General features: G+C 39.2%; 1 protein-coding gene across 3 annotated transcripts in view; it reads right to left on the bottom strand.

The window, feature by feature from the left end:
• The window catches only part of LOC129730225 (neuronal acetylcholine receptor subunit alpha-7-like), a 365,219-nt gene that overhangs the window by 186,258 nt on the left and 153,089 nt on the right, over positions 1-25,872 (bottom strand). For all 3 annotated transcript variants that reach the window (XM_055689380.1, XM_055689377.1, XM_055689378.1), the window contains exon 3: positions 11,512-11,651. In XM_055689380.1, the coding sequence (XP_055545355.1) occupies positions 11,512-11,651 (140 nt within the window). The remainder of the gene's footprint in view (positions 1-11,511; positions 11,652-25,872) is intronic.

Raw genomic sequence — 25,872 nt, 5'->3', positions numbered from 1 at the left:
CATGGGCGTTGCGCACACGAGACAGCTTGCGCGCAAATTCTCGTGAGCTCGTCTCGCGAGCTAGTTCCACATATTGCTTTGCGCTGATGGCACAAGGAAGAAATTGATTTTGCCCAGAGGGATGAAGGCAGGAGATTTTATGTGATTTATTATTTACGGTGTTATAGGAGCTTGCGTCGTCAGAGCACCGTTTGATTAATTCGACTTTTGTTAACAATAATGAAGAACGTTTTGTTACCATATTTATATATTTTTATTTTCTTTGCGAACGGTATAAAAATGCATGGCATTTTTAACTGAAACAAATATATTAGATGCAGAGTGTTATGTTGGTTAACGTGGAGATGCTACGAGTTTCTGTCGTCGTTTAAGATGTTATTGACTATTATATAATAGAAACCATTCCAAAGAAAATCATATTCAGTTTTGTACTTATAAGATTAGATGTGATTTTTAATTCGAGTACAAGCCTTTCGGAAGTTAAAAATAACAGAACCACTAAACTAATATAATCAATTTTATATTTTTCAATACATGTTGGGGGTAAAGGTGTTGGAGAGAATTTCAAATGAGGTATAGATATTGCAAATCAGATATATGATTCTAAAGCCACCTTACTCTAGTGCGACTATATATACTCGTATTTATAGCAATCTGATCTTTTTTTGCTGTCAGGGGAATATTACCTTGTGCAACGATGTGAACTTTTGTAATAGTCTTAGTAAAATTGTTTTATGAAATTTTCCAACTAATGCACTTCCAGAAGGGTCTGAGGGCTCATACTGTATCGAAGACACAAATCTTTGAGTAACTGTGGGAGACGCGTTGCTCGAATCATGTCGCTGATACATGATGCTTTCGATACCGGAGACGAAAATGCAATTCAATGCTACGGTGTTATATTATCTAGTAAAAATATGTTTTATAATGTCATCATCGAATATCTACCTTTTTTTATTTGGCTGAATCTCAGCATACGTACCTGACTTAACAAACTGAATATTTTTCGCGGGCGGGCAATTTTTTCAGACTCAAGAGAAATTTTTTAAAAGAACATAAGCATTTTGGTATATGTTTGATTCAAAGCATTGTAGCTCAGAATCCTTCAGTAGTACAAAATAAACTGTCTGAGAATGAATTGCAGGGAACTAAAAAAAAATACACCGCAAAAAAACCTTTTTTGGTCAAAATAAATTATAAACAAACACCTTATCTTAATTGACAAACAAAAATTAAGAGTTAATTTTTTTCTCATTTTCTTTTCGAAGAAATCCGAAGATATAACAAAATTTTTGATTTAAATTTCAGGATGGTGGAATGTAATGTAAATATTTTAATTGAAGGTAAAGTTTTATAAAAAAATCAAATTTAACATTTTGCAAACCATTCATGCTCTCATGGTTTTGGGTGGAGGCGGGCATCGCACTTTTTGGACTAAAATGTCTATCTAAATAACTTATTTTGAGAAAAAAGAACTGAGAAATCCGATTTTGTAACTCTTTCCCGTTCACATGATTTAAAAATACTTTTGGGTTAAATTAACCCAAAAGTATTTTTAAATCATGTGAACGGGAACCCAAAATACTTTGTAGACCAATTAAAGTGAGTGTAAAATATTGCATTTTGAAGAAAAAAGTTAAATTTGAAATGGTGCTTCAGAGCATCTTTAAGCACAGCAGAGACTTTTTTATTCATGACTCAAAAGTTTATCCCTAATATTTAACTATTTGAAGTATTTATTAAAAATGATTTAAAAACGGAAGAAAACCAGATGTAATTTTCCAGGAAAAAAATAATATTTATGATTTTAAGAAGTTTTAGTAAACATTTTCAATCAAAAAGTTCGACTAGCTTTTGTTGTCAAAGCATTTGTTTATAAGGTTTAGCAGAATGAACAAAATCTTAGAACATCTTAGAATCGTCGAAACATTACAGAAAAAGTTATGGACAAAAAACTAATTTTGAGGGGTGTTTTCCTTTCATTCAGTACTCGGTTGGATACAACTAGAAACAGTTGAACTCCAATGAGTAATGCATTCCTTTTGACAAACTTTCAAATGCATACAGTCTGGTTTGCTACTATCTGCAACCTTCGCAGAAATATGGACTCAAAATATGGTTATTTTCAGCAAAAAAAACTAGAAATATCTTCACAACAAATAAAAATAGCAAACCAATATATTCTACAAAAATGCAAGGTTTACCAGAATGAACAAAATCTTAGAACATTTTGAATTGCTTCGACGATTACAGAAAAAGTTATGGCCGAAAAATTAATTTTGAGGAGTGTTCCTCGTAAAACTCTGCTTCGTCATATCAGACGTACAGTTAGAAGATTACAGTGCTCAGCAATTCTTTTTCTTATATATTTTCCTACAACTTTGCTGAAGAAAGCAATCTGGTATTTTGAAAATTAGAAAAAATAGTTTTTATATCTAACTACTAGGGGGATTGATAAAAAAACCGAAAATGCCAAAAGAAATGCCTTGTTATATGGAATAAACTTGCTGAAGACACTGGGTACATACAATCAATATTTCACAGTCGAATCTAAAACGATCACGGTTTTTCGAGTTAAGACCACTGTGGGTTGCTTTGAAAAAAATTTACTATTTAACTTTATTTTTTGCTAACCAAGATCTAGTGTTCATTAACAATTCACCCTGGCCCAAAAAGTTTAAAAAAATACACAGTTTGCCAAGTCAAACACGAGTGCAAAGTTTCATTTAAATCGAATAAAATTGACTTTTCCTAACAGAACACCACAAAATAAGTATTACTTTGAGCCTGGTACACGAGAAAGTCTCACGAGCTCTGGCGCACGAGCTGTATCATGTATGTACTGTACAGGCGTCTCGCTCAATTCGTAGTGCGACAAAACATCGCTTGCGCATCGCAATCCGAACCGAAAGAGAAGCGAAAGAGCAACCTGCAAATCGCATGTGACGTTGTCTCGTCTCGTCGCACGTACATGGAAATTCTACGAGCGAGAGAAAAAAACACGTGCACAGGAAGTCTGGGACCATCTTTTTGGCCAAGGTCCTCTCAGGAGACGTAAGTGCACCATGGATTCTTGCTCAGATTGATTTGAACATTATTCCTCGACCACTGAGACAGCGAAGCTTCCTGCGACTCCGACAACATCGGACTGACTATGCACAGCACAAACCAATAAGACATATGTGTTTTTTGTTTAATTCATGTTATCATTTGTTTGACTTCAATGTTAGTGCTAGAGTGTTTCATGATCGTGTAACAAATTTTACCTTCTAACCATTTTTAGTACGTAAGTGTTCATGTAGACAAATATGTCCGATGAATGTCAATAAATAATAATAATAATGATAATAATAATAATAATAATAATAATAATAATAATAATATCTCCCTAACGCAGACATCAAAAAGATGATTCCGCGTGTTCATTCATTGGCTAGCAATGCCAGCGACAGCGACGTGAAAAGGAAGCAGAAATGCTACCACGTGAAAGGCTCTTTCCCCAATCACCCAACTATTCCATCCTAAGTGACGCTCTAAAAGGATAGCATTAAGAGAAGTTCATTCCCTGGTTGACCGTCAAAATGATTAGTTCGGCTCTTCTTCGATCTGAGTTGGAGCTCACCAGCGGTAACTGTCACCAAACCTCATAACAAAAATTCGCAACATGTGGTTAGCTTTATCACTCGAGAGTGAAATTGCAGATTTTTATCAGGAGGTTAGTAGATGAGAATCCGAACTAGGTCTCTCGGCCTGAAGGTGCCTCAAGTGTATTACTGATTACAGCTCAAAAATTCAAAATAAAGTAACACAAATACTAAAGCAAACTAAAAGTGAAACCTTTGGTGAGCGGTTATGGGTTATCTCTTCTTTATGTTTAATAACTTTGAGGGAAAATCTTTTGAAACCATCTTTATAATTTACCGTCAAAAGCGGTTTACTATAATCCTCCACTGCTGCATTAATGTTTAATCATAGTAATGCACCAGCTATGGAAATTTTCCATTCAATTTTCATTGCTTACAAAGATCCACGAAACGTCGAAAACATTGATTCTCCATTTCAAGTTCTTCCCGGACTGCAACTATCTCGACAGCATATTTATTGCACCCTTCGTCGTAGGTTATGTTACTGTGAGAGCATCGAAATAGCTAACTTACCACAGTAACAACAACAAAAACCTGCAGCAGTAGCACTGCAGTAGAATACGTTGTTGCAGTTTTATTACCGTTCCCAGCTCATGAATATCTCTTCTTTCAAGATGGCGCGGTGATAACACGATGCAGTTGTCGTTTATGGCAATACTTTTCGCTGTCGGCTGCTTTACTTTGCAGTTTTATAGAGAGTTTAGTTTACTGTGTGATTTTTTTAGATTCAGTTAAAAGGATGACGAAATTTCTTTTTAACAGTTTTTTTTATCTTTCATATTACTACTTTTTAAGGCAAAAGCCGGATCTCGGCCATGAGACAGTTAAAGCTCGATTTCCGGATTTAAAAACCACGCTGGATGCTCTGCCCGTCCCCCTACATGTTTTAACAAGCAAATCACATTGCTATTATTTTCCTATCACGATACGGTGCAAAAGCCTATCTACGAGTACCTTGCGTACCTTTGAACGAAGGAAGCGACCGAAAATTTATGAACAAACTAATAACGCTAAATCATGGCAAAAGCGATATTCACGCGCTGATTTGGTGCGCTGCTGCGAAAAGAAAAGGTCCCCCTGGTCGAGTTTATCTGATATCCGGTCGAGAAGAAGAGCAGAAATAAAAACACACACCCAACTGAACAACCTAAAAAATGTATTAACAAAGTGTACGTGAGGCGGAAGAAGTTCCTGATAAATGGCCATCGATAGTCGAAGGTGCACTGCAGTGATTGTGGTATATTGATTTCGCCGAACGATGTAAATCCTGGATAGTAGCGTCCTGGAGCGCAAACCTGGAGAGAATGCACCCGGCTTACTAAAAAAAAGCATTTCAAAGAAATTTAGTGCTCGTTATATGTTATAGAAAATCCTTCGATTGCGAACATATCTGCTTCATCGGATTTTAGGATCAGATACCGAATTGGAACATTGAATAAAACATGCACACTGAATAATGCGGAACGAAACGAGAATTCTCCGGCGTTCGTCTGAACTTAGAGCAAAGGAACTACTTTCGAGAAGTGTATTATTGCTATCCTACGGCGTTGCCAGCAAGAAGTGATAACATTCTGAGCGAGGCAATGAAAATGTGTGTGTAAGGATTCTGCCGACGGTTAGACGTCGAACGAAGAAGTTAAATAGGTGGAAACAAAATTTTTAATGAAACTTCGTACGAAACTCTGTGAACATATAAATGACACAAATAAATCTCGAAAACGTCAGGTCTATTTTTCTATCGCAAATAACTCATCACATCGATTGGAGTGTCTACGTGAGAAACCGACATACGATAGAAGCGATGATGTTCCACCTCAACGAAGTTTTCCCGAGAAAAGTTTGGACGTGGACACCTTTTTTCCTAACCTTTCAAAAAAAAATTGTGATCTATAATAAGAATTGTACAGATTTTCTTTTTGATTAACAGACCTAACTCTGGGAATTCGAATGTAGCTCTGTTGAAGCTTCAAACACTCGCGCTATGGTTCATACAACATGCTCTGCCGACATGATATCATTTACATTTCGTTCCTTATTCTCTCTTAATGAGTAGAAAAAAAATTGTCTTTCACTCGGAACGTTGATTCATCCTTTCCTTGCCGTGGTACCGTCAGTTTAGAATGAACTGCCAGAGCTAGAGTTTCAAAACAGCAATGAGTAAACAAATTCAAGTAGACTGCGCATTACTTGGCCCCTTCTAGTTGATATCAACTACATGATAATGATAAACCGATGCGATTCATTGCGGCAAACAGCAAGTCTATTATTTCTTTTCTGCTGTGAGGTCAGCTGAGGTCGACAAGCAAGTTTATTTGATGTAATTCACCAACAATTATAGGCTAATTCGCTCATTGTCAGAGTATACTTATATTTGCACAGACTTTCTCAAAATATGTGCTGATTTTTGCAGACTTTTGCTTGCGCGAGCGAAATTTTTCCAATCATGGATAGATTTTTTTGCAGGTTTCGAGCAGGTTTTTCTTTGTTTTTTTTTTCAGCAGTTACTGACATTTTTTAAAAACATCTGGGATCTCTGGTATTAGTAACAATTATTAAGATGAATATTTTCAAAACTTCAACTGTCACGAATAGCAGCGAGCAGTTAGTATTTACTACCTGTACTGATTCAAAACAGATGCTGTTCGCAATCGATAATGCGAAATGCATGAGCATTTCTTTTGTAAATAAAATCATTGACCTTTTCCATTTATTCTTTGAAATGTATCCCATAATCAAATCAATATAATGTATGGTGTAAGGCTGATGCTTTACTGAGTGTCGAGTGGCGCAAAGGGAAGCGTTTTCATATATAAGCGTTTACATATATACATATATATATATTATTCATCACGTGTTCAAACACGAAAAACCGGCGACCAATCAGCGTTGTTTGTGAATCGGCAAAATACTACTTTCCTTTAACAGAAAAAAAAAACCTTTTGTTGGTGGCATTGCGCCGTTGATTCAGGCCACTGCCATGCTAAATGCCAACGCGAGCGATCGGGTGAGATTCTTGCCGTAGGTAAATAAAGAGCCGTAAATAGAGTTGTTCATCAACCTACGGCAAAAATCTCGCCCTGGCAGAGGCCTAAATCAACGGCGCAATGCCACCAACAAAAGGTTTTTTTTTGTGTTAGAGGAAAGTAGCAGTTTGCCGATTCAAAAACAACGCTGATTGGTCGCCGTTTTTTTCTCTGATTGTTTTCTGTCAATCTGTCGATTCACAAACAACGCTGATTGGTCGCTGGTTTTTCAATAAATAAAGAATAAGAAGAAAATCAATTGTTTAAAAGGAATTGCTCTACGTAGAATCAATTCATTCAAAGTTCAAACCTTGTATCATATACGACGGAACAAGTGTTTCAGATTATTCGCGTCTTTTTCTTCCTGCTTAAACGATCCATGCTACAATCAATTGTCTTTTTCGATAGTTTAAAAAAATTTTCGCGGTTATTTTTTTTTCAATGGTGCTTGCGTATTGTGATTTAAAGTGATTGATAAGGACAAAATGTCGTACAATGATTTGTATGAAGCTCACAAACGCTGCTTCGGCTCGGAGTTCAGTGGATAAAAATTCAGGATGACGTTAATGTTTTGTGGAAAAAGTTAAAAAATGACAGTAAAAATTTTCCGAAAAATGTAGAAGAGAAAGTCAAAGAGTTGAAAAAATCTGCGACGGTTAAAAAAGCAGGCCTCATGTCATATTTCACCAAGGTCATTATAATTATATTGTGTATTGTGAATTATGTTCAATTCAGACTACAGCGTATATGACGTAATATTGGCCTTCTTGAGAGCGTCAGACAAAGCTAAGGATTTCAGTGCTTTCTGTGATTCTGGAGAGCCTACAAGGTTTCAATAAAGCTGGAACTCATTACAGGCCCCTGTCAAGCCACCATCAAAGGAACCAAAGCAGTCATCAACGTCGACAGCTGAAGAACATCAACAACCTGTTGGTGGGATTGAGCATGAACCTGGAGAAGCACGAGAACATGTAGAGAGCCAATCATTGCCATCAAGTAAATACTGATATATTGCTTGTAGTTTTTAAATAAAAACGAAAAACATTCCAGCCTCAGAAAACAAAACTTTGAAACGAAAAACCTCTTCAAACAGCGAAGATTCCAGCGACGAAGACGATGGGGTGCAACCTGCACCAGCCCAAAAAAAGCTAAAGAAGGAAATTGCCGTTTGTGAATCCGAGCTAAACACTGCTTAGGTAATTAGGGCCCGGGATTCAGGACTTTCAGATTTGTCAGTTCGTTGCCGCATTACCAAACTTAAGAATGATTCGGAATCCAATAGGAAACAATTGAAAAGGAAACAAATCAAGGCAAAGTTGGAGAGAAAATATCGGGCAAACCGGAAAAGCGCTCTGAAGGAGATCTTAGCCAAGGATCCCGAATTGGCCTCATCTCTCAAAGTAAGTGTAATTGAAAAATTGAATCTAATTGACCTATAGAAAACTGGGATTTGAATGTTTTAGATCCGTCAACAACCTGGTAAACCTCGAATAGAGCTCGACCAACCGGAACTCTTGTCTACCATCGTCCAAATCGCCATAGCTGGTGGAGCAGCTGATGAACGACGGCGCTCTGAAAAAATCCGCACTTGTAAGACGCTCGATGAGCTACACGATGAACTGGATATACAGGGTTTTAAACTATCCAGAAGCGCCACATATCTTCGCTTGTTACCACACGATGCTCGCAATTCCGAGGGGAAACGACATGTGAAAACGGTACCGGTGAGATTGTGCAAGCCAGAAAATTCACAGCATAAAATTCACGAAGACGGAAAGTTCTGCACTGCAACCATCAGGTAACTTTTCAATATACATTTAAAAATTTGATTCGTGACGATAATCAGTTAAACTTTCATTGAACTTGTGGTAGGCAATCACAATTCCAAAGACACGAGAGAAGTGATTTCAGATATAAGAACAGCTATGTATGATTCTACTTAATAATTTGCGTTTACACTGAATTCATGAGAATGAATTTGTTTTGAAAGTTTAAGACATTTCTAATCTTAAGTTCTAAATAAAAAATCATTCGTTTTCATAAGTTTTGTGTAAATGCAACAGTCACATTTTCATAGTTACATCGGTGGTTTTATTTAGAATTCATAGTATTCTACAAATCTAAATCATAGACTACAGAACCTCTATAAAATCAAACATGTTGAAAATAATATTTTCTTCTCAGATCCGTAGAAACACTGGCATCAATTTTGGGAAATTCCCAGGTTGCTATTGTATCTCAGGACGATAAGGCACGAGTTCCTATCGGGATAACCGCAAACAGGCTCCGTTTCTGATGAGCGTTGAGTACAAAATTACCTTGCCAGACCACGACTGGGTTGTCGCTGCAAGGCATAAGCTGATACCGAGTGTTTATGCTGGAATTATGATTGCAAATGACAAGATTGATGGAAATCCTGCGTCCGTGTCATACTCCGGGCCAACGTTCGTTGCAATCCGGTCGGGAAAGCATTCGACATCAAACGCTTCAACACACGCACATGATTTCGATATACTGCCTGATACGCCTGAATTTGATGTGATTTTAAAAAGTAAATCATAATTTTCATTAGTTTTCTTTAAAATTTAAAAATATCAAATATTTTAGATAACGGTGATGTCAAACCTGTTATTATTTTATCAGTCGATGGCGGGCCAGACGAAAATCCCCGTTACCCAAAAGTAATAAACCACGCAATCCAGCATTTCCAGCGGTACAACCTTGATGCTTTCTACATTTTTACAAATGCACCTGGTCGAAGCGCTTATAACCGCGTAGAAAGGAGAATGGCCCCACTGAGCCGCGAGCTCTCAGGGGTGGTTCTGCCTCACGAGCATTTCGGAAGCCATCTTGATGCACATGGTAGAACAATCGACGAGGATTTGGAGATCGAAAACTTCAAATTTGCAGGAGAGGAATTGGCCGAAATATGGAGTGAATTGACAATCGACAATTATCCTGTGATTGATGAATATTTCGGAACAGGATCCGAAAAATCGGTTGAAGCACCATCTTTAGAATGGTACGCCTCACATGTGAGAGAAAGCCAATACTTTCTCCAGGTAAGCGAGCATTAATGTTATATTATAGTTTACAAATCATTGAAACTTTTTAAAAAATTAATAGATTGTGAAATGCAATGATGTTGCCTGCTGTGGATTGCTTCGCAGTGATTTAAAAAACATATGGCCGGACGGATTTTTTCCAGCACCATTCCCAATGCGCCGAACACCCACTGGACTAACCATTCCGGAACCAGAGGAGGTGTGTGATGAAGACACCTTTCCTTCTTTTTTACTACGGAACGCGATAAACATGAAACCAAAGGCTGCAACATACCCTGATCCTCCCCCGTACGATCTCTACTGCCCATCGATTAATGATCAGTTGACGGGTATGAATGATTGTTTCATTTTCATTTTTTCAAAAAAAAATTATCTGTAAATTCAACAAATCTAAAGAAATTTTATCTCCCCTCAGGACGACTTTGTGCGGAATGTGGGTTGTATTTTGCATCGAAATCGAATGCAGCTCGTCACAAGCAAAAAAACCACGGTGTTCGTCTTTCTAAAAAAACTCGTCCCTCGAAGATTCTAAGAACGACAATTGATGAAATTTTATGTTGTGTTGACGTCAACGGTCAGACTGAGGTCTTATGGCTGGACAAGGATACTGTGGAAGACATTGAACTGGCGAAAGAAAGCGATGTTGATCCCGTCTTTCCTGTGGTCGGGGATATTTCACACTGGGTACGATCACCATGGACAGAAGATTGAGTACTGTCAAACGTTCTTTAATTTATCTTCTATTTTGTGTTTTTTTTATTATTTTTAGTATAGTGATAATATCTATTTATTGAACTAAAGTTAATGTTTACAGTAATACGCTAAATAAACATCAGCAACGAACGTTTTTCCATTTTAATGCTTCTTCGAAAAAAAATGTCCACGTGGACAAATTGACGGGGGGGGGGGGGGGTTCGGTCAATGTCCACGGTTGTCCACGAGGGGGAGGGGGGGTCTAAAATGACGAGTTTTCTGTCCACGTGGTATGTGGACGGCCCCTAAGCGAATAGTAAACCGAAAACACAATTAATTTAATAGCTCTTTTGTTGCGTTTCAACCAAACTCGAAATAAATAGCATTTTTTCTACACAGTTGTTCAACTGATAAAAAATGAACATTAAAAACGTTCTACGCATTACTAAAATTTAATTTTTTCCAACGAATAAAAGACGACTGGAACATAATAAATGTTATCTAACCACAATCAGATTTCCACCCTAACACGTGATTATTGTTATTGTTATACACCAGAATGACTCCTAGTGATTGATCTAAATGAATTTTTATCGACGGTGCGTGACTGAAAACAGCTAGAGTTAACCCATACCAGAAAAAGTGAGTTTTATTTTCCGCGCTTCACTTACTGTTCAATGATAAAACCCTTACTTTTTCATCCCACCTTATGTGGCAACCCCCTAGGGTTAATTTTTAATACACACTGAACGCTTCGAAGCGGAAGATTTGAAGCTAAAAATGATAATAAAACCAAAAATTTATTACCATCACCTCCATCAGTCCGATATGGCCGTAAAAATTCCGCGAATATCGCAATTTCGGCCCCAACCAAGCAGCGAATCATCGCAACTGATTTTACATAAACACTTGAACAGGGAAGTGACTTTGACAAGAAGTGAATTTATGATAACAGGTGCTTCAGAAGCTGGATTTACATCAAAGCCGAGCTCGAAATTCATCACCATGATATTAGATTAATCTCCCAAACTCTTAGGGGCTGAAAACGTGTCCAAATTTGTAAACTACGATGCCGCATAAACTCACCACGTCAATAATTTGCATTAACGTTAAGCCGAAGCTCAGCTGCAGGGGATCGGATTCGTTGACTACTGGCCGCTCCAGCGTGTTGTAGGTGTCCAGAAGATCGTGCAGTAACCGCTTCTCGTGGTATCCGGCCAGGCACACTGTAATAGAGAAGAAGAAGCAAATGAAATACAATTAAAAACTTTCTGCGTTTAAAAATCAATACTTCACTCAGACAAAAATGGTGCAACAAAAACTTTCCACCAAAGAAAATAACCAGAAGTAAAAGTTCCCATTGAAGATGTAAGGATAACGTATCCTACCCCAGCCAAGGCGTTGTGTGATGTTTATCTTAATCGAAATCACTCCGCCTGGCCTGTGGAAAAAAGCCCTCTGCCTTGGGCGAAATGGGAACGGAAAGTTGTTTATTTTAACTTTTCCCACCAACAGCAGCCAGCCTTCGGAATGACGGCGACCCGACGCAAACTAAAGTGGCCTTCGATTAAAGTGTGGCACAAGAGGAAACCATCAGCCATGAAATCATTCAAGCGGAAATGTCCACACGTCGTTGTCATTTCCGAAGAGCCTTTCAAAGACGATGGTTATTACCATCAGTCGAATGAGGACCGGCCGGAAGAAGTAAGAAAAATAAGAGACGGGAAAGGCATTCAAGCGGGTGGAACGACGAGGCTAAGATGCTACTCCTCTCCGCCCAAACTGCCTACGACGACGGGAGGGTAATTCGAATTTGATACTTGTATTGCCGGCACGTCCCAAGGATGTGAACATTTGCGGTGTATGGGCGGCAGGATGTGATATGCATACGTGGCATTGTGGCAATCACCGAACTGATCCGGGTCAGATAGGTAGCGTTAGGCGCGTCCGCTTGAAATTGATCTTTGCTGCCCGGAGGAGGATTTGCACTGTTTTGGTTTGACAAAGTGTGTCGAAACAAGAACCTGACCCATATCGACTTAGGCTGAACAAACAGGCTTTGTACGCTGGAGGGCGACAAATGGTAGAGTATGAGATCAATGATTTTCGTTACTAGATTATAATTGAAGCATGCTTTAGAAAAAACAGATTTATTTTCTATTCTGAAGCGGCTTTAAAAGTAAATTATCACGAAACGCCAACATATCCTGTTTTTTTTTACTCTTTAATATTAGCATTTACACAATCGGGATGACATTTAAATCAAAAATCGGTGTCCGACGCCATTTTGAACATCAAAATGGCGGTATTAAGTTTCTAGAAAGTTGAAAACGCTCAAATATCAGTATTTTCGTGGGCATGTTGAGGCTGTAAGAGATTAATTTCTGTACTGTTCTGTATAATATGGCATCATATATTATCGCCTACATGTTTTAATTGATGTAAAACTGTGTAACTTTGCCTGTTTTGGTTATAAATTTGGTCTTGCAATTCCATGCAAAAAAAAACACTCGAAAATTTTCATCAATCATACTAAATATCGCTATAATTGTTCATTATTGAAAAATTTGAGACCCGTTTGGCTCTTAGGATTTTATCATAGAATTACCAAAATATCGGTGTTAGGTAGCTCACTTAAAATCCTTTAAGGGGTGATAGAGGACCCTATTTAATGATAAAAAATTTCTCTACGCTTATGGCCAAAATTTAACTACTGCAGAGTTATTCACCTTTTCCAGTTTTCGGTTATGTTTGCCTTTAACGAGGTCTAGCACGAGAAGTATGATAGCTAGCTTAATTCTGTTGGTTTCGTTGGCAATGTAAGAAAATTTCGTAATCAAAAGTGTTTTTAAAACGTCGAATTAGAGACTATAGGAAGTCTATTTAATTTAATTTCCTATTTAACCTACCTACTGCTATTTATACAGCTTAAAGTCAACGGCCGGCTTGAAATTAGCTCCGTCTGAGGCGCTGCATCTTTCTCTACATAATGAGACGAAAGTATTTTGAAGAGATGTCTTTCAAACTGCTTGGGTAGAAAGAAATCCGCTCTTTAATTCTAGTTATTTCATAAAGGTTTCTCCAACACATAGCATCCATCATCTCAAGAGCCAGTTTCGTCAGTTCTCCTTCCTAGTCATGATCATACTGCTACTCCACTCGTCTTGCTGCTCTACACCTTGTCTGCGGGACCGCCTGGTAACGTACCACAACTCCTCTTCAATTCCATCACAGGCATCTTTTTAGTCTTGTAGACTGTGCGATGAACATCTCCCCTCCCTTGTTTGTAACCCCTTCGAACGGTTCTATTTAATCGTATTTAATGTAAAAAATCGTTCCAAACCAGGCTTGGTAATACGATAGATTATCGACGATAATCGTCTGCTATCGTTATCGACGATGACGATTACGTCTTCAAACATTAACGTTATCGACGATAACGATATTCACCTTACGTTATCAGCTCACTAACGTCTATTAGAGTAAGTGCACTAGTGCCTATATTTCGGTTGCTAAAGCTGGCTTGATACCTAATCAACAAAATAACCGCACCGAGCGTTGCTAATTACTTTTGGAAAATAACAACTCAAGGATGTTGGAACTATTTCCGTAGCAGACCAAACACAAGGATTGTTGGATTCAGCTTTAGCTGTAAAATGTATTTTTTTTTATAATTAGGATATGTGGTCCTTAATTAAATACCTACAAATTTTCAGTTCAATCTATCACCGTCGAGATTCTTCCCGTATCCTTTTTAGGTTAACAAATTACAACTAAAAATTTTAATACTATATATTTTAGAGAGGGAAACACAATTTCAATTAACTTACTTGAATTGTAAATAGTAGGTTTAAGTAGAGTAACAAATTAATTATTTAATTATTTATTTTAGGTGGAACAAATTTTAGAAATATAGTTTATTTCAATTCAGCAGCTATCGAGCATGACTTTTGCTTTCTATGAACGATCAGTTAAGGAGAATTCTTGCTTGTCACCGCTACGTGCGTCAAATGTGCCCGGCCACTATATGCCAATTTCTTAGCGCGTAGTTTACACTGCTGTAGTTGTCGGGGGCTTTTCGCCGTCACATTCCCCCACCCGTGATCCGCTATCAGGATCACCATCCTTCATGACGTCGAGCAAAGCCAGCTTGACTACCGGCCTTCGAAAAACTCCTCCCTTAGTGCGTACCCATGCTTGGCGTACACGACCATCTATACCACAACATACTTTCTCCACTCGTCCTCTTATCCATTGATTTCTTACTGTCCCATCTACTACCAAAACCAAATCTCCTTCCTTAATTTCTCTGACATTCCCGAACCATTTGGACCGCCGTGAGATCACTGGAAGATATTCTTTCACCCATCGCCTCCACAACTGATCAGTCAAGTGCTGCGCCAGTTTCCAGCTACTTCTGAGAGCCAACCGATAATTTATTGGAAGTACAGGCAATTGCTTAACCCCAGAGGAACTGCCCAATAGAAAGTGGTTTGGGGTGAGCGCTTCCTGGTCTGCCGATTCTAGAGGGATATATGTTAACGGTCTCGTATTTATCATTGCTTCTGCTTCAATGATAACTGTCTCTAGCGTTTCGTCATCTGGCTTCCGTGGTGCTTCTATAATTGTTCCAATCGCAGCTTTCACAGAACGAACCATTCTTTCCCATACTCCACCCATATGAGGAGCTCCAGGTGGATTGAAGGTCCATCTGGTATTTGAGTTGGTGAACACTGAAGCTAGGGTTTTCTCTCGATCCCGAATTTCCTTTTTTAATTGGTTGTTGGCACCATGGAAATTTGTCCCGTTGTCGCTAAAGAATTCCGCCGGTGAACCTCGCCTCGACACGAAACGCCGAACTGCTAGTACGCAGGACTCTGTGGACATACTGTGTACTACTTCCATGTGAACAGCGCGTATACTCAGGCACGTGAAAAGTGCAACCCAACGTTTCAGGTTGCTGCGCCCGAGTTTAACCAAGATCGGTCCAAAATAATCAAGACCCACGAAAGTGAACGGTCTTACAAAGGGTGTTACACGGACGTTTGGTAATGGGGCCATCGGTGGTGGCCTTGGTATGGCGTTGCGTATACGGCACAATGCGCTTGCTTATATATCGTGATTTCAGCCTTGAATAATTCTCCCTGCTTCAATACTCCGAATTCCAATTGTTCGCCTCGACGTTTCCGCCTTATATTATCGACGAATCTGAGCACTATTGCCACCGTGCGTTCCAGTTTTTCCCAACAGCTAAACCTGTTTATTTCCATCAACGGCACGATCTTCTCGTGAAAATTAACTCGACGAATTTCTTCCTCAGTAGAATAAGGGACAGTTCGTTGTTTTGGCCAGAAGCTCTCCGGTTCTGACAAGAATTTCGGCCCACGAAACCATGGATTGTTCGCGTCAAACCTCGGTCCTCCTCCCCACTTTGTCGCCATATCCGCCACATTCAATTCACTTTCAACTTTTCTCCATTCCTTTACATCAGTTGTAGAAAGAATTTCCGCCACACGAAACCCGACGTACTGTTGATACTTTCTACTGTCTGACCGCAACCACGCCAAAACTATCTCGGAGTCTGTCCATAGGACACGTCTAGTTACTTTGAGTTTATGCATAGTTATGACACTGTTTAGCAACCGCGAACCCAGCACGGCGCCACGCAACTCCAAGCGAGGAATGGATATCATCTTGAGAGGAGCAACTTTAGCTTTTCCAGCGACTAATGCTACTTCAACACCTTGAGATGTTTCCACTCGAAAGTAGATTACACTAGCATAAGCAGATTTACTAGCATCTACGAAAACATGTACTTCGAGCGTCGAGTAAGTACTATATCCGGCTCCAGGGAAATAACACCGGGGTACTTTGACCGAATTTAGCTCGTTCAGGAGCGCCGTCCAACGCCTCCATTGTACACACAACGTACTGCTTATTGGCTCGTCCCAGTCAGCACCTGATGCCCATATGTCTTGCATTAATGTTCGGCCATGAATCAGGAAAAAGCAAATTAAACCTAGCGGATCGAATAAGCTCATAACTACACGAAGAACTTCTCGTTTAGTTGGTGTATGCAAATCATCCAGCGCTTGTTGAAGATCTTGGCGCCATACGTAAGTGTAGGTGAGCACATCACTGCTTGGGATCCACTTCATTCCCAAAACCGACTCCACAGTTGCCCCCTTTTCCGCATTGATAAGTTTCTCAACCTCTATCGACTCTGCACCGACTTGCGCTACTATTGCTGGATCGTTGGAAAGAAAATTCCTGATTTCAAACCCGCCTTCTGCGTGTATCCGCTTAACTTCATTCCCCACCTTCACTGCTTCTTCGGCTGTTTTAAAACTGTCCAGATAATCGTCCACATAGTGGTATTGTAGAATAGCCTCAACCGCCCTCGGGTATAGAGCCTCAAACTCCTGCGCATTTAGATTTTTTATATATTGTGCAGAGCTCGGCGAACACGTAGCTCCGAAAATAGCTACATCCATTACATAAACTTCGACCTTTGATGTTGCTTTATCTCGCCACAGAAATCGCAAGAACTGACGGTCTGCTTGCCTGATGAAGAAACGATGAAACATCTCTCTTATATCTCCCGTCAGTGCATAAGCATATAAGCGGAAATGAAAGAAAACTGCAATCAGCGACGTCAGAAAATCAGGACCTTTCAACAACGTTGAGTTTAATGAAATCCCGTTAACTTTCGCGGCAGCATCCCAAATGATCCGCACCTTATTAGGTTTTTTAGGATTAAGCACTACTCCCAGCGGTAAATACCAACACTTCTCGGGACTTGTGTTTACAAGTTCTTCCTGCGTAGCTCGGTGTGCGTATCCCTTCCTTTCATATTCCCGTCTTTGTTGACGAACAGAGTCGTAAAGATGTGGTTCTTTGCTAAGTCGTCTCTCCAATGACCGCAAACGCCGGTAGGCCATACCGTAGCTATTGGGAAACTCGATGTCATCCCACTTCCATAAAAGCCCAGTCTCGTATCGGTTTCCGACTTTGATTGTCGTAGATTGAAGAAGCGAACGCGCTCGTTTGTCATTCTCTGACTCAAGCGGAGTTAGCGGTGGTACTACGCCAGAATCATCCAGCGTTATATAATCGCGAACTAGCTGGTTCAAATCGGGCTCCGGATTGGTCCATCCTCCAACGTGAAACCCACATATGAATGGTTCCGAAACAGGCTGTGCACATCCGTATATGCTCCAGCCGAGCCGACATTTGGCTGCCATTGGTTGGCCACAACCTCCTTCCCGGATCTTCAAAGGAACCGTGAGTTTCAGGTTGTCAAGACCAATCAGGAGCTTTGGCGTAATGTCGACGTAGTCATTTATTGGCAGTCCTCGTAAATGCGGATAGATTGTTGCTAACCGATGATAACGCAACGATTGCATCGGTAATTGAAGACCAGCTACGGTGCGTGCATCGAACAACTTGTAGCGTTTCGCCAACCCACTACCACAAATTTCCATACGTATCCGTTTAGAATTTGGCTCATTCCGAGTGATGTTCCCAGTCCACTGTAAATTTAAAGTTTCAGCAGGTCCAGTCATCCCCATCTTTAGCGCAACCGTCTCATCCAAAAGCGTCAGCTGCGAGCCTTCATCTACGAACGCATACACATCCAGCTTGCAGTTTTCCCCATACAAAGTTACAGGAAGAATCCGAAAAAGGGACCGCCATTGGTCTGTTCGCCTGCATGGCTTGTAGAGACTACTGTCGATACGGGTGGTATAACCGAGTGAAGCAGTGTGTGGTGACGCATACGACACCCCTCTATTCCACATCCTCGCCAAGTTTTACAAGGCCATTTCCCGTGTTGATTTAGGCAGGTTCTGCATAAGGAATTCTGACTCGCCACTTTACACCGCTCATCAACGTTCAACAATTTGAATTTAAAACAATCCGCCACTCTATGTCCTTCAAGTTTGCAAAAAATACAAGTCTTCTTTGGTTGTCTCACTGCTGGTGTGGCTGTATTATTGTTTGACGGTGATGGCCCAGCCGAAGTCTCTGCATGAGCTTGTACATATCCTCGGTCTTTGGACTTCTGATGAACTCCTTTGGATGTTTTTCCCGTAGGTGTGTCATCCATCACTTCGAACGCCAGCTCTACTAATGACGACATGAATGATCCGAACGTACTAAGGTTAACTTCTGCAACATTGCCTTCAAATGCTGACCACTTCAACCTATAATCCACAGGAAGTTTTCCCACTAGATCGCGAAGCAGTGATGGGTTCGTTAAATGGGATTGTTGGTTTGCAATCTTCAGGTGCTCTACTAAATTATCAACCGCCATACCAAAGTCAACTATACTTTCCAAATCGTCCATTCTTGGAGGTGAAAGGTGACGAATTCTCTCGGTGAGAGCCTTGATCAAAGTTTCCGGTCGACCATAACGCAACTGTAAAGTTTTAATTATATGCGGTACACTGCTTGGAGAAAGCAGTCTGCTACGCACCATTTCTAAAGCTGGACCTTTCAGGCAGCGCTGCAACCGAAGTAAATTTTCATCCTGAGAAAAACCGCACGTAGTTGTTGAACGTTCAAAGTTATTAATCCAGATAGGCCATTCCTCTGGATTCCCCGAAAACACTGGGAGATCTTTTCCCATCACCTGCCTTGCTGCTAATTGACGGCTGGTGGGATTTCTCTCTACTCGCATACTATTGTTCTGGTTGTCGTCATCTTCGCTTACCTCAGACTCATCCAGCTCTTCACATTTTCTTAGAGGCCTCTGAGTTTTATTAGTAATAGGATGGAGAATATCGTGAAGAATAGGATTCGATTTCTTGACATGAATGTTAGCCCGTTGCTTAACTGCTGACGTGGAATTATTTTTGTTTCCCTCTGTCTGCTTGTTTGATTTCTGCAACCAACTTTCCACCTTTTGAACCGATTCCTCTGTCTCACTTTGACAAACGCTCGAAACATCACTACCGCATTGTGACAACTGCCGAACAAGACTTTTTATTTTTTCATGAGACTGCTGTCTCATTTCTGATTGGGCTTTACGAAATTTTTCTTCATCCGCGAGTTGTTTTTCTTGATACGCTTTTTCATCTGCCAACTTTTTGGCTTCTAATGCTAATTCACGATCTCTCATTTGCTTTTCTAAATTTAACTTTTTTTGCATCATCTCTTTCTTCTCTTTTAATTCCTGCTCTTTAAAACGTTCTTGTTCCTCTATCATTCTAATCTCTATCTCAATCGCCCTATTCTTAACACTAGATGCAGCACTTACGGACCCTTTGTTTGTTGACTTCTTGCTTCCTTCAGTTTTGCATACTTTTGATGATTTTCCTCCGCTGGTTGGCAAGAGCAACAATTTTGGTACCGATTGGTTTCGATTAGGTGTTCCGCACGACATGCATTTCCACGGCTAATTCGAGACGTCTTCGTTAACATTCGCGCAGGTGAAATGGAACCAACTACTGCAGGTGTCGCATGCCACCATATCCTCGACACTATCCGGGCGATCACAAGTTGCACAAGCAGACTCCTCTTGTGGATTCTCACCATCACCAACTTTACTCATTATCAGGGGATCTCGCGATGAAAATTTCTAAAGAAATTGTTGGAACTATTTCCGTAGCAGACCAAACACAAGGATTGTTGGATTCAGCTTTAGCTGTAAAATGTATTTTTTTTTATAATAAGGATATGTGGTCCTTAATTAAATACCTACAAATTTTCAGTTCAATCTATCACCGTCGAGATTCTTCCCGTATCCTTTTTAGGTTAACAAATTACAACTAAAAATTTTAATACTATATATTTTAGAGAGGGAAACACAATTTCAATTAACTTACTTGAATTGTAAATAGTAGGTTTAAGTAGAGTAACAAATTAATTATTTAATTATTTATTTTAGGTGGAACAAATTTTAGAAATATAGTTTATTTCAATTCAGCAGCTATCGAGCATGACTTTTGCTTTCTATGAACGATCAGTTAAGGAGAATTCTTGCTTGTCACCGCTACGTGCGTCAAATTTGCCCGGCCACTATATGCCAATTTCTTAGCGCGTAGTTTACACTGCTGTAGTCGTCGGGGGCTTTTCGCCGTCACAAGGAAGGAAAAATTCTCGAGTAGCAACGAATTCATAAGTTTGGCAATGCAATAGCAACGAACCGATCCGTTGCTATTGGACCAAATGCAGCTTTGTTTGTGTTGCTATCCAAGACAGCAGCCAAAGTGAAAACAAACTGCGAATTCGTTTTTCAGACGTTATTGATTCGATACCGTCCAGTAGCTATCGTCCTTGGCAATGACGATAATGTTTGAAGACGTTAGCGTCATCGTCGATAACGATAACAGACAGTATCGTTATCGGCGTTTACGATAAGTTATCAATTAACAACCTTGTTCCAAACTTTATTGTCGCTAGTGACTGCTTAAATTTCTAATAATCTGGCTCCAGCCATCATTTCTTATTCATTTGAAAATCTTCCAAAGACATGCACCTAGCATTACGGGATGAGGCAACACTCCTGATTTTCCTACACTTTTATTCACATCTTTGCTCCAGCGCCTTCCGCGTGGTCCACAAACTGATCCGATCCAAAGCTTTTCCGGTCTTGTGAAATTCATTCCTCGCTGGTCCACATGAGCCCCCCCCATCGTTACCATAAACGCCCAAATCCCTAAGGTGATGCCCTCAATAGTTAAATAGTTTGACTTTTTCCAAATTTATTGAACGTAATCAAACAAAATTTTTTTTTGTTTTCTCAATCCTTATTTCAATTTCCTTGTGAAATTAAAATTCAAAAAAAAAACTATCCAAAATGGTGAAAACAGTTTTGATCACAATTTTTGCATGGTTAGAATTGAAGAAAATACCACTTGATATTTTTCCTTGAAGCACCATCAACCGACGTAACAAAAGTTATAAATTTTTGAAAATCGACAATTTAAAAACAAAATTGGGCAGCAGTATGGCAGCATTTATTGCTGTTTGTTAGTTTTAGTTTGTAAGGTTTTTTTGCTTTTCCAACTTGTAAACATAAATGTGTCCATTTAATACTGTACCTTCGAGTGTACGCAAGCGAAATATACTTTAAATTTTTAACTTACGAATCAACCTTTATGTAGGAGCTAAGCATGAATGATATCTCCCAGATGGTCTCGAAGTACGATGGTGGCCGAACAAGCCATTCGTCGTAGGTTCGAGTCTCGGCTTGGGAGAAACTGTTAGTGTCAGTCGGATCGTAGCGCTAGCCCCGCAATTGTCATGTACACTTAACAGTCGGCTGCGAAGTATTTGTATAAAAAACAGAAGGTCAAGTTCCGAATCGGAATGTAGCACCAAGGCTTTGCTTTGCTAAGGACATTAAAATAAGGTATCATCAAGAGCCTGTCCGTGATATTTATATTAAGTTCTGCTGTCGTTTGACCAATTTTCAAGTATTAAACCACAAGGGATAGGTTTCAGTATAATTTGAACTAGGTATATTGTTTTACTTTTATCTAAGTTCATTGATAACACATTTTGCTTGCAATATACGTTAAGGATTACAAGATCCGATGGCATAGGTACATGAATAAATAAAACGTCCTTTAACATTTTGAAGACACATTGCGTCATCGTTAATTTATAGCAAAAATAGTAAAGAGCCTAAACTACTTCCCTCTGGCACACCAACCGTAATCGGTTTCAAGAGACTGCGTAAGTTACCTATCACCACGAATCCGCTACCTAACTATCTTTTAATTAAACCGTTTGCAACTGCTTTGTGCTTTGTTTTGTTAAAACCTATTCAAAAGTTTCACTAAAACTGAGACTATGTAGATTGGTCTATAACACTACTGGACATTCCAAAAGTTCAAACCGGGAAAAAATGAATAACTATAGCTATTCAACTATTCCTATGATTTTTGGTGCCCCTAGCCATTACCAAAACGTGTCAACTTACGTAAGAGCGTCTTATAGAAATTGCTCGCCGGGTTCGTCGCTTTAACGTTATGTTTACGAGGAAACTCATTTAAGTCTCTGAAGAAACGGTAATGGCTAGGGTCACTAATATTCATAGAAATAGTTGAATAGCTATAATGTTTCATTTTTTCCGGTTTGAGCTTATGGAGTGCACCTGTTTCGACCAGTGATAATTATACATATTTCCAAGAACGACTCTGGATATTTTGAAGCAATTTGTAGGTTCACCAGATAAATTCGTCAAATATGCTACTTAATATACTACAAAATTATTTACTTGTATTGTTGTCGATTTCTGTATGGCGTAGCGCCAGCGAAGTCGTGTACGGCTGAGAAAAGTGCCATAATGTCGATCGCATTTTATTTATTTAGTCTTCCCGTGGCGTAATCGCAATTTTATTAAGTGCAGAGGGTGGGCGAAAAAGATGCTAGGGAATTAGATGGTTTCCTACTACCTGCGAAAGTGACGCCAATGTTAAAAATCGTGCAAGCTACGAACAATTTTAGCTACCACTAATAATCATATCCATCAACGGAGTTGTGGCTATTCAAGTGATGATTCATGGGAGCAGTCATTTTGCTTCGTTTGTGGTGGCTGCGAGCGTTTGCCATAAATCTGTGTGAGTGAGCGCAAGCTAAACTTAGAAGAGCAAGAAAAGCGCGAGTGCAGAAAGATCGTTTTTATCATGAGCGACGCACCTCGAACTAACACGATGGCTCAGAGAAAAGATGGAAGTTTTTCGTTTTACATTTGATTTGAATGGCAGAAAGGATAATCCGAAGCAGTTTTCCTTTCTCTACATGCCACATTTCAATCTGTATTTTAAGTTTTATTACATCTTTTACAGATTTTTAGTATAAAAATTTCGTGAAAAATTCGCAGGAATCTGTATGTTTTTGCAAAAAATCTGTAATCTGTATGTGCAGATATCTGCATGAGAATTTTGTTCAAAAATTTATATTTTACAGATAAAACTATACATGTGGCATCCCTTCTGGTGACCGCAGCTCCGTAGCGTAGCGCCGGTTTCAGAATTTTCTCGCTCGACCGCTTACAGTGCAGTGTTTACATTTCTTTTTGCAGTCTGAATGGCTTGTCGAGCTAACAAGACAGAATTGAGCGAAACTTATCCGCTCAGTTTTTGTTTATTTATTTATTTCGTCAATCATATGTTGACTGGTTACATTATTTTCTTAACTATACATGAATATAAAACAAATTATTTTGTGTCCTTGGTCTCAAGGACTTGAAATACTATTGCAGTTTATACCGGGACATCGTAAAGTCAATGGCTTCGTAGAGTTGATTATAAGAATTCATCGAAGTTGTCGAATGGATACATGAAAGTTTAATTTAGGAAGTAGTACTGAGTATCGTTTACAAATGAAACCATTGCGTACTCTCGCCATTCTTTTATTGTTTGAATGTCAATCAATATGCAGCGAGCTTTATATGACGAGAGACGATGTGAGGTCCAACCTTGCACACGAAGAGCATATAGTAGAAATTGCTTTTGTACTAATTCTATTCTTTCTTCATGTACGCCAGGACGAGGGGACCACACGCCGTGTCAAAAACGGAATATTATGCAACTTTAATGCACCTCGGGTTTTTCTTCACCAGGAGTTCGGAACAGACTATTGAAACTATTCACCATGACTTTGTTAAAAATGGATGAATTATTAAGTTTCTGAAACTCATGAAAGATATCAGCAGAATATTCTCAAGGCAGTCGTCGCTTGTAACAGCAGTAAACTATCGGTAAATTCCGTATTATACATACTACTTTACTGCACAGGTTCCTCCCCCTCTCTCTCTCTCTCTCTCTCTCACACACACACACACACACATACACACACATTGTTTATATCGTTACCATACCATATATTTATTTCAATGTACCTATCCTCTCCATAATTGGACAAAAATGGCCAAAACATTGGATAAAAACTCAAACTCATTTTATTCAAGTTTTCCCCGATAGAATATTTTAAAATCACTTTCATTTGAAAGCTTAGACCCTAAACTACCTTTTGGTGAAGAAAAACCCGAGGTGCATTAAAGTTTCATAATATTCCGTTTCTGACACGGCGTGGACCACACAATACTACAAAATTCCAGTATTAACCTCACATAGGCAATATACAAAGTTTTGATAGTGTACGGGTCTTGAAGATTGTAGCAGAAGTATTTGATAAACCCTAATAGTTGTTTGCCTTGTGTATGAAAGTGTTATAGTGATCGATGAAATTAAGTTTAGAATCTAAGATTATTCCTAAATCCATAACTTTTTCACATACATTCTGATTTCCTGATGCAATTACAATTTTGGGCGTTGTTAATTTTCTACTTAAAGATATTATATTACATTTTTTCACATTTAATTCCAGTAGGCTTTTCTTACACCAGATGTAAAATGTGTGGATTTCATTCTAAAACACATTGATGTCTTCTTGATATTTTATTTCCAAAAATAGCTTCATATCATCGGCATATCTTAAAGCTTAACGGCATATATTAACAATATTTTTGAGGATGAAGCAAATGTCGTTGACGTATAAAATAAAAAGAAGTGGTCCTAAGTGGGAGCCTTGGGGAACACCTGAAGTAACTCGAATGGGATTGGGAGACCAGACTACATTCCAATTTTTTGCAGTTTGTAAAGTAGCATTGGTATGTTAATAAGATCAAATGCTTTGCTAAAGTCTGTATAGAGTGCTTCAACATGGTTCCCATGATCTATTGCATTCAATGAGTTATCTATGAATTCAAGTAAGTTTGTGGATGTATAGCAGTTGAAAAAGCCGTGTTGTTTGTTTGTTATTCGATTTTTGATTTGAGTAAACATTTTTTCATTGACAATTGCCTTAAAGAGTTGTCAACTGACGGAGTTGCTACTGAGTACACTCGTAAGGCTGACGAAAGGATTGGTGAATCAGTGTGAGACCTGAACGAACAGTGGAGGCACATCCACGATACGGTCAGCAAAACAACGCGAATGGTATGGGGAACGACCGCTGGAATCACATGCAACGGAATGTCAAGAGATAATAAAGGAGAAATGCCGGACCCGTGCTTGCACAATGGTGACAACAAATTGTGTGACATGCCAAATGAGATAGATTAATCGAGAAGCTAGAGTGATCGAAAAGAGACTCCACCAATGCAAGAAACGTGAGCACTGCGAACGATCTCTTGTTAAAGCTGAGGTATAGTACTCCACATTATTTATTTCCACATCAACGACATTAAAAGATTTTATAAAAAAAAACGGAATCGGGAACCGGACTGTACCAATCTCTGCCATGTGCAATGGCACAGAATGAGACGCCGGTGGCCATACGTTAGGAACAAGACTTCAAGGTTGAACGGCAGAGAAGGAAGAGCTGTCGACAGAAACAGGAGAGAAATTGAGGGATGTGAAAGCTGTGGATTCGTCAATCTTAAATAAGATCGCGAAAGTTTGTAAAGCTTATAGCTTGTGGACTACTGTTTCG

Source organism: Wyeomyia smithii, chromosome 3, assembly GCF_029784165.1.
Source record: "Wyeomyia smithii strain HCP4-BCI-WySm-NY-G18 chromosome 3, ASM2978416v1, whole genome shotgun sequence".
NCBI classification, from domain to species: domain Eukaryota; kingdom Metazoa; phylum Arthropoda; class Insecta; order Diptera; family Culicidae; genus Wyeomyia; species Wyeomyia smithii.
This window is presented reverse-complemented; position numbering and strand designations above follow the sequence as displayed.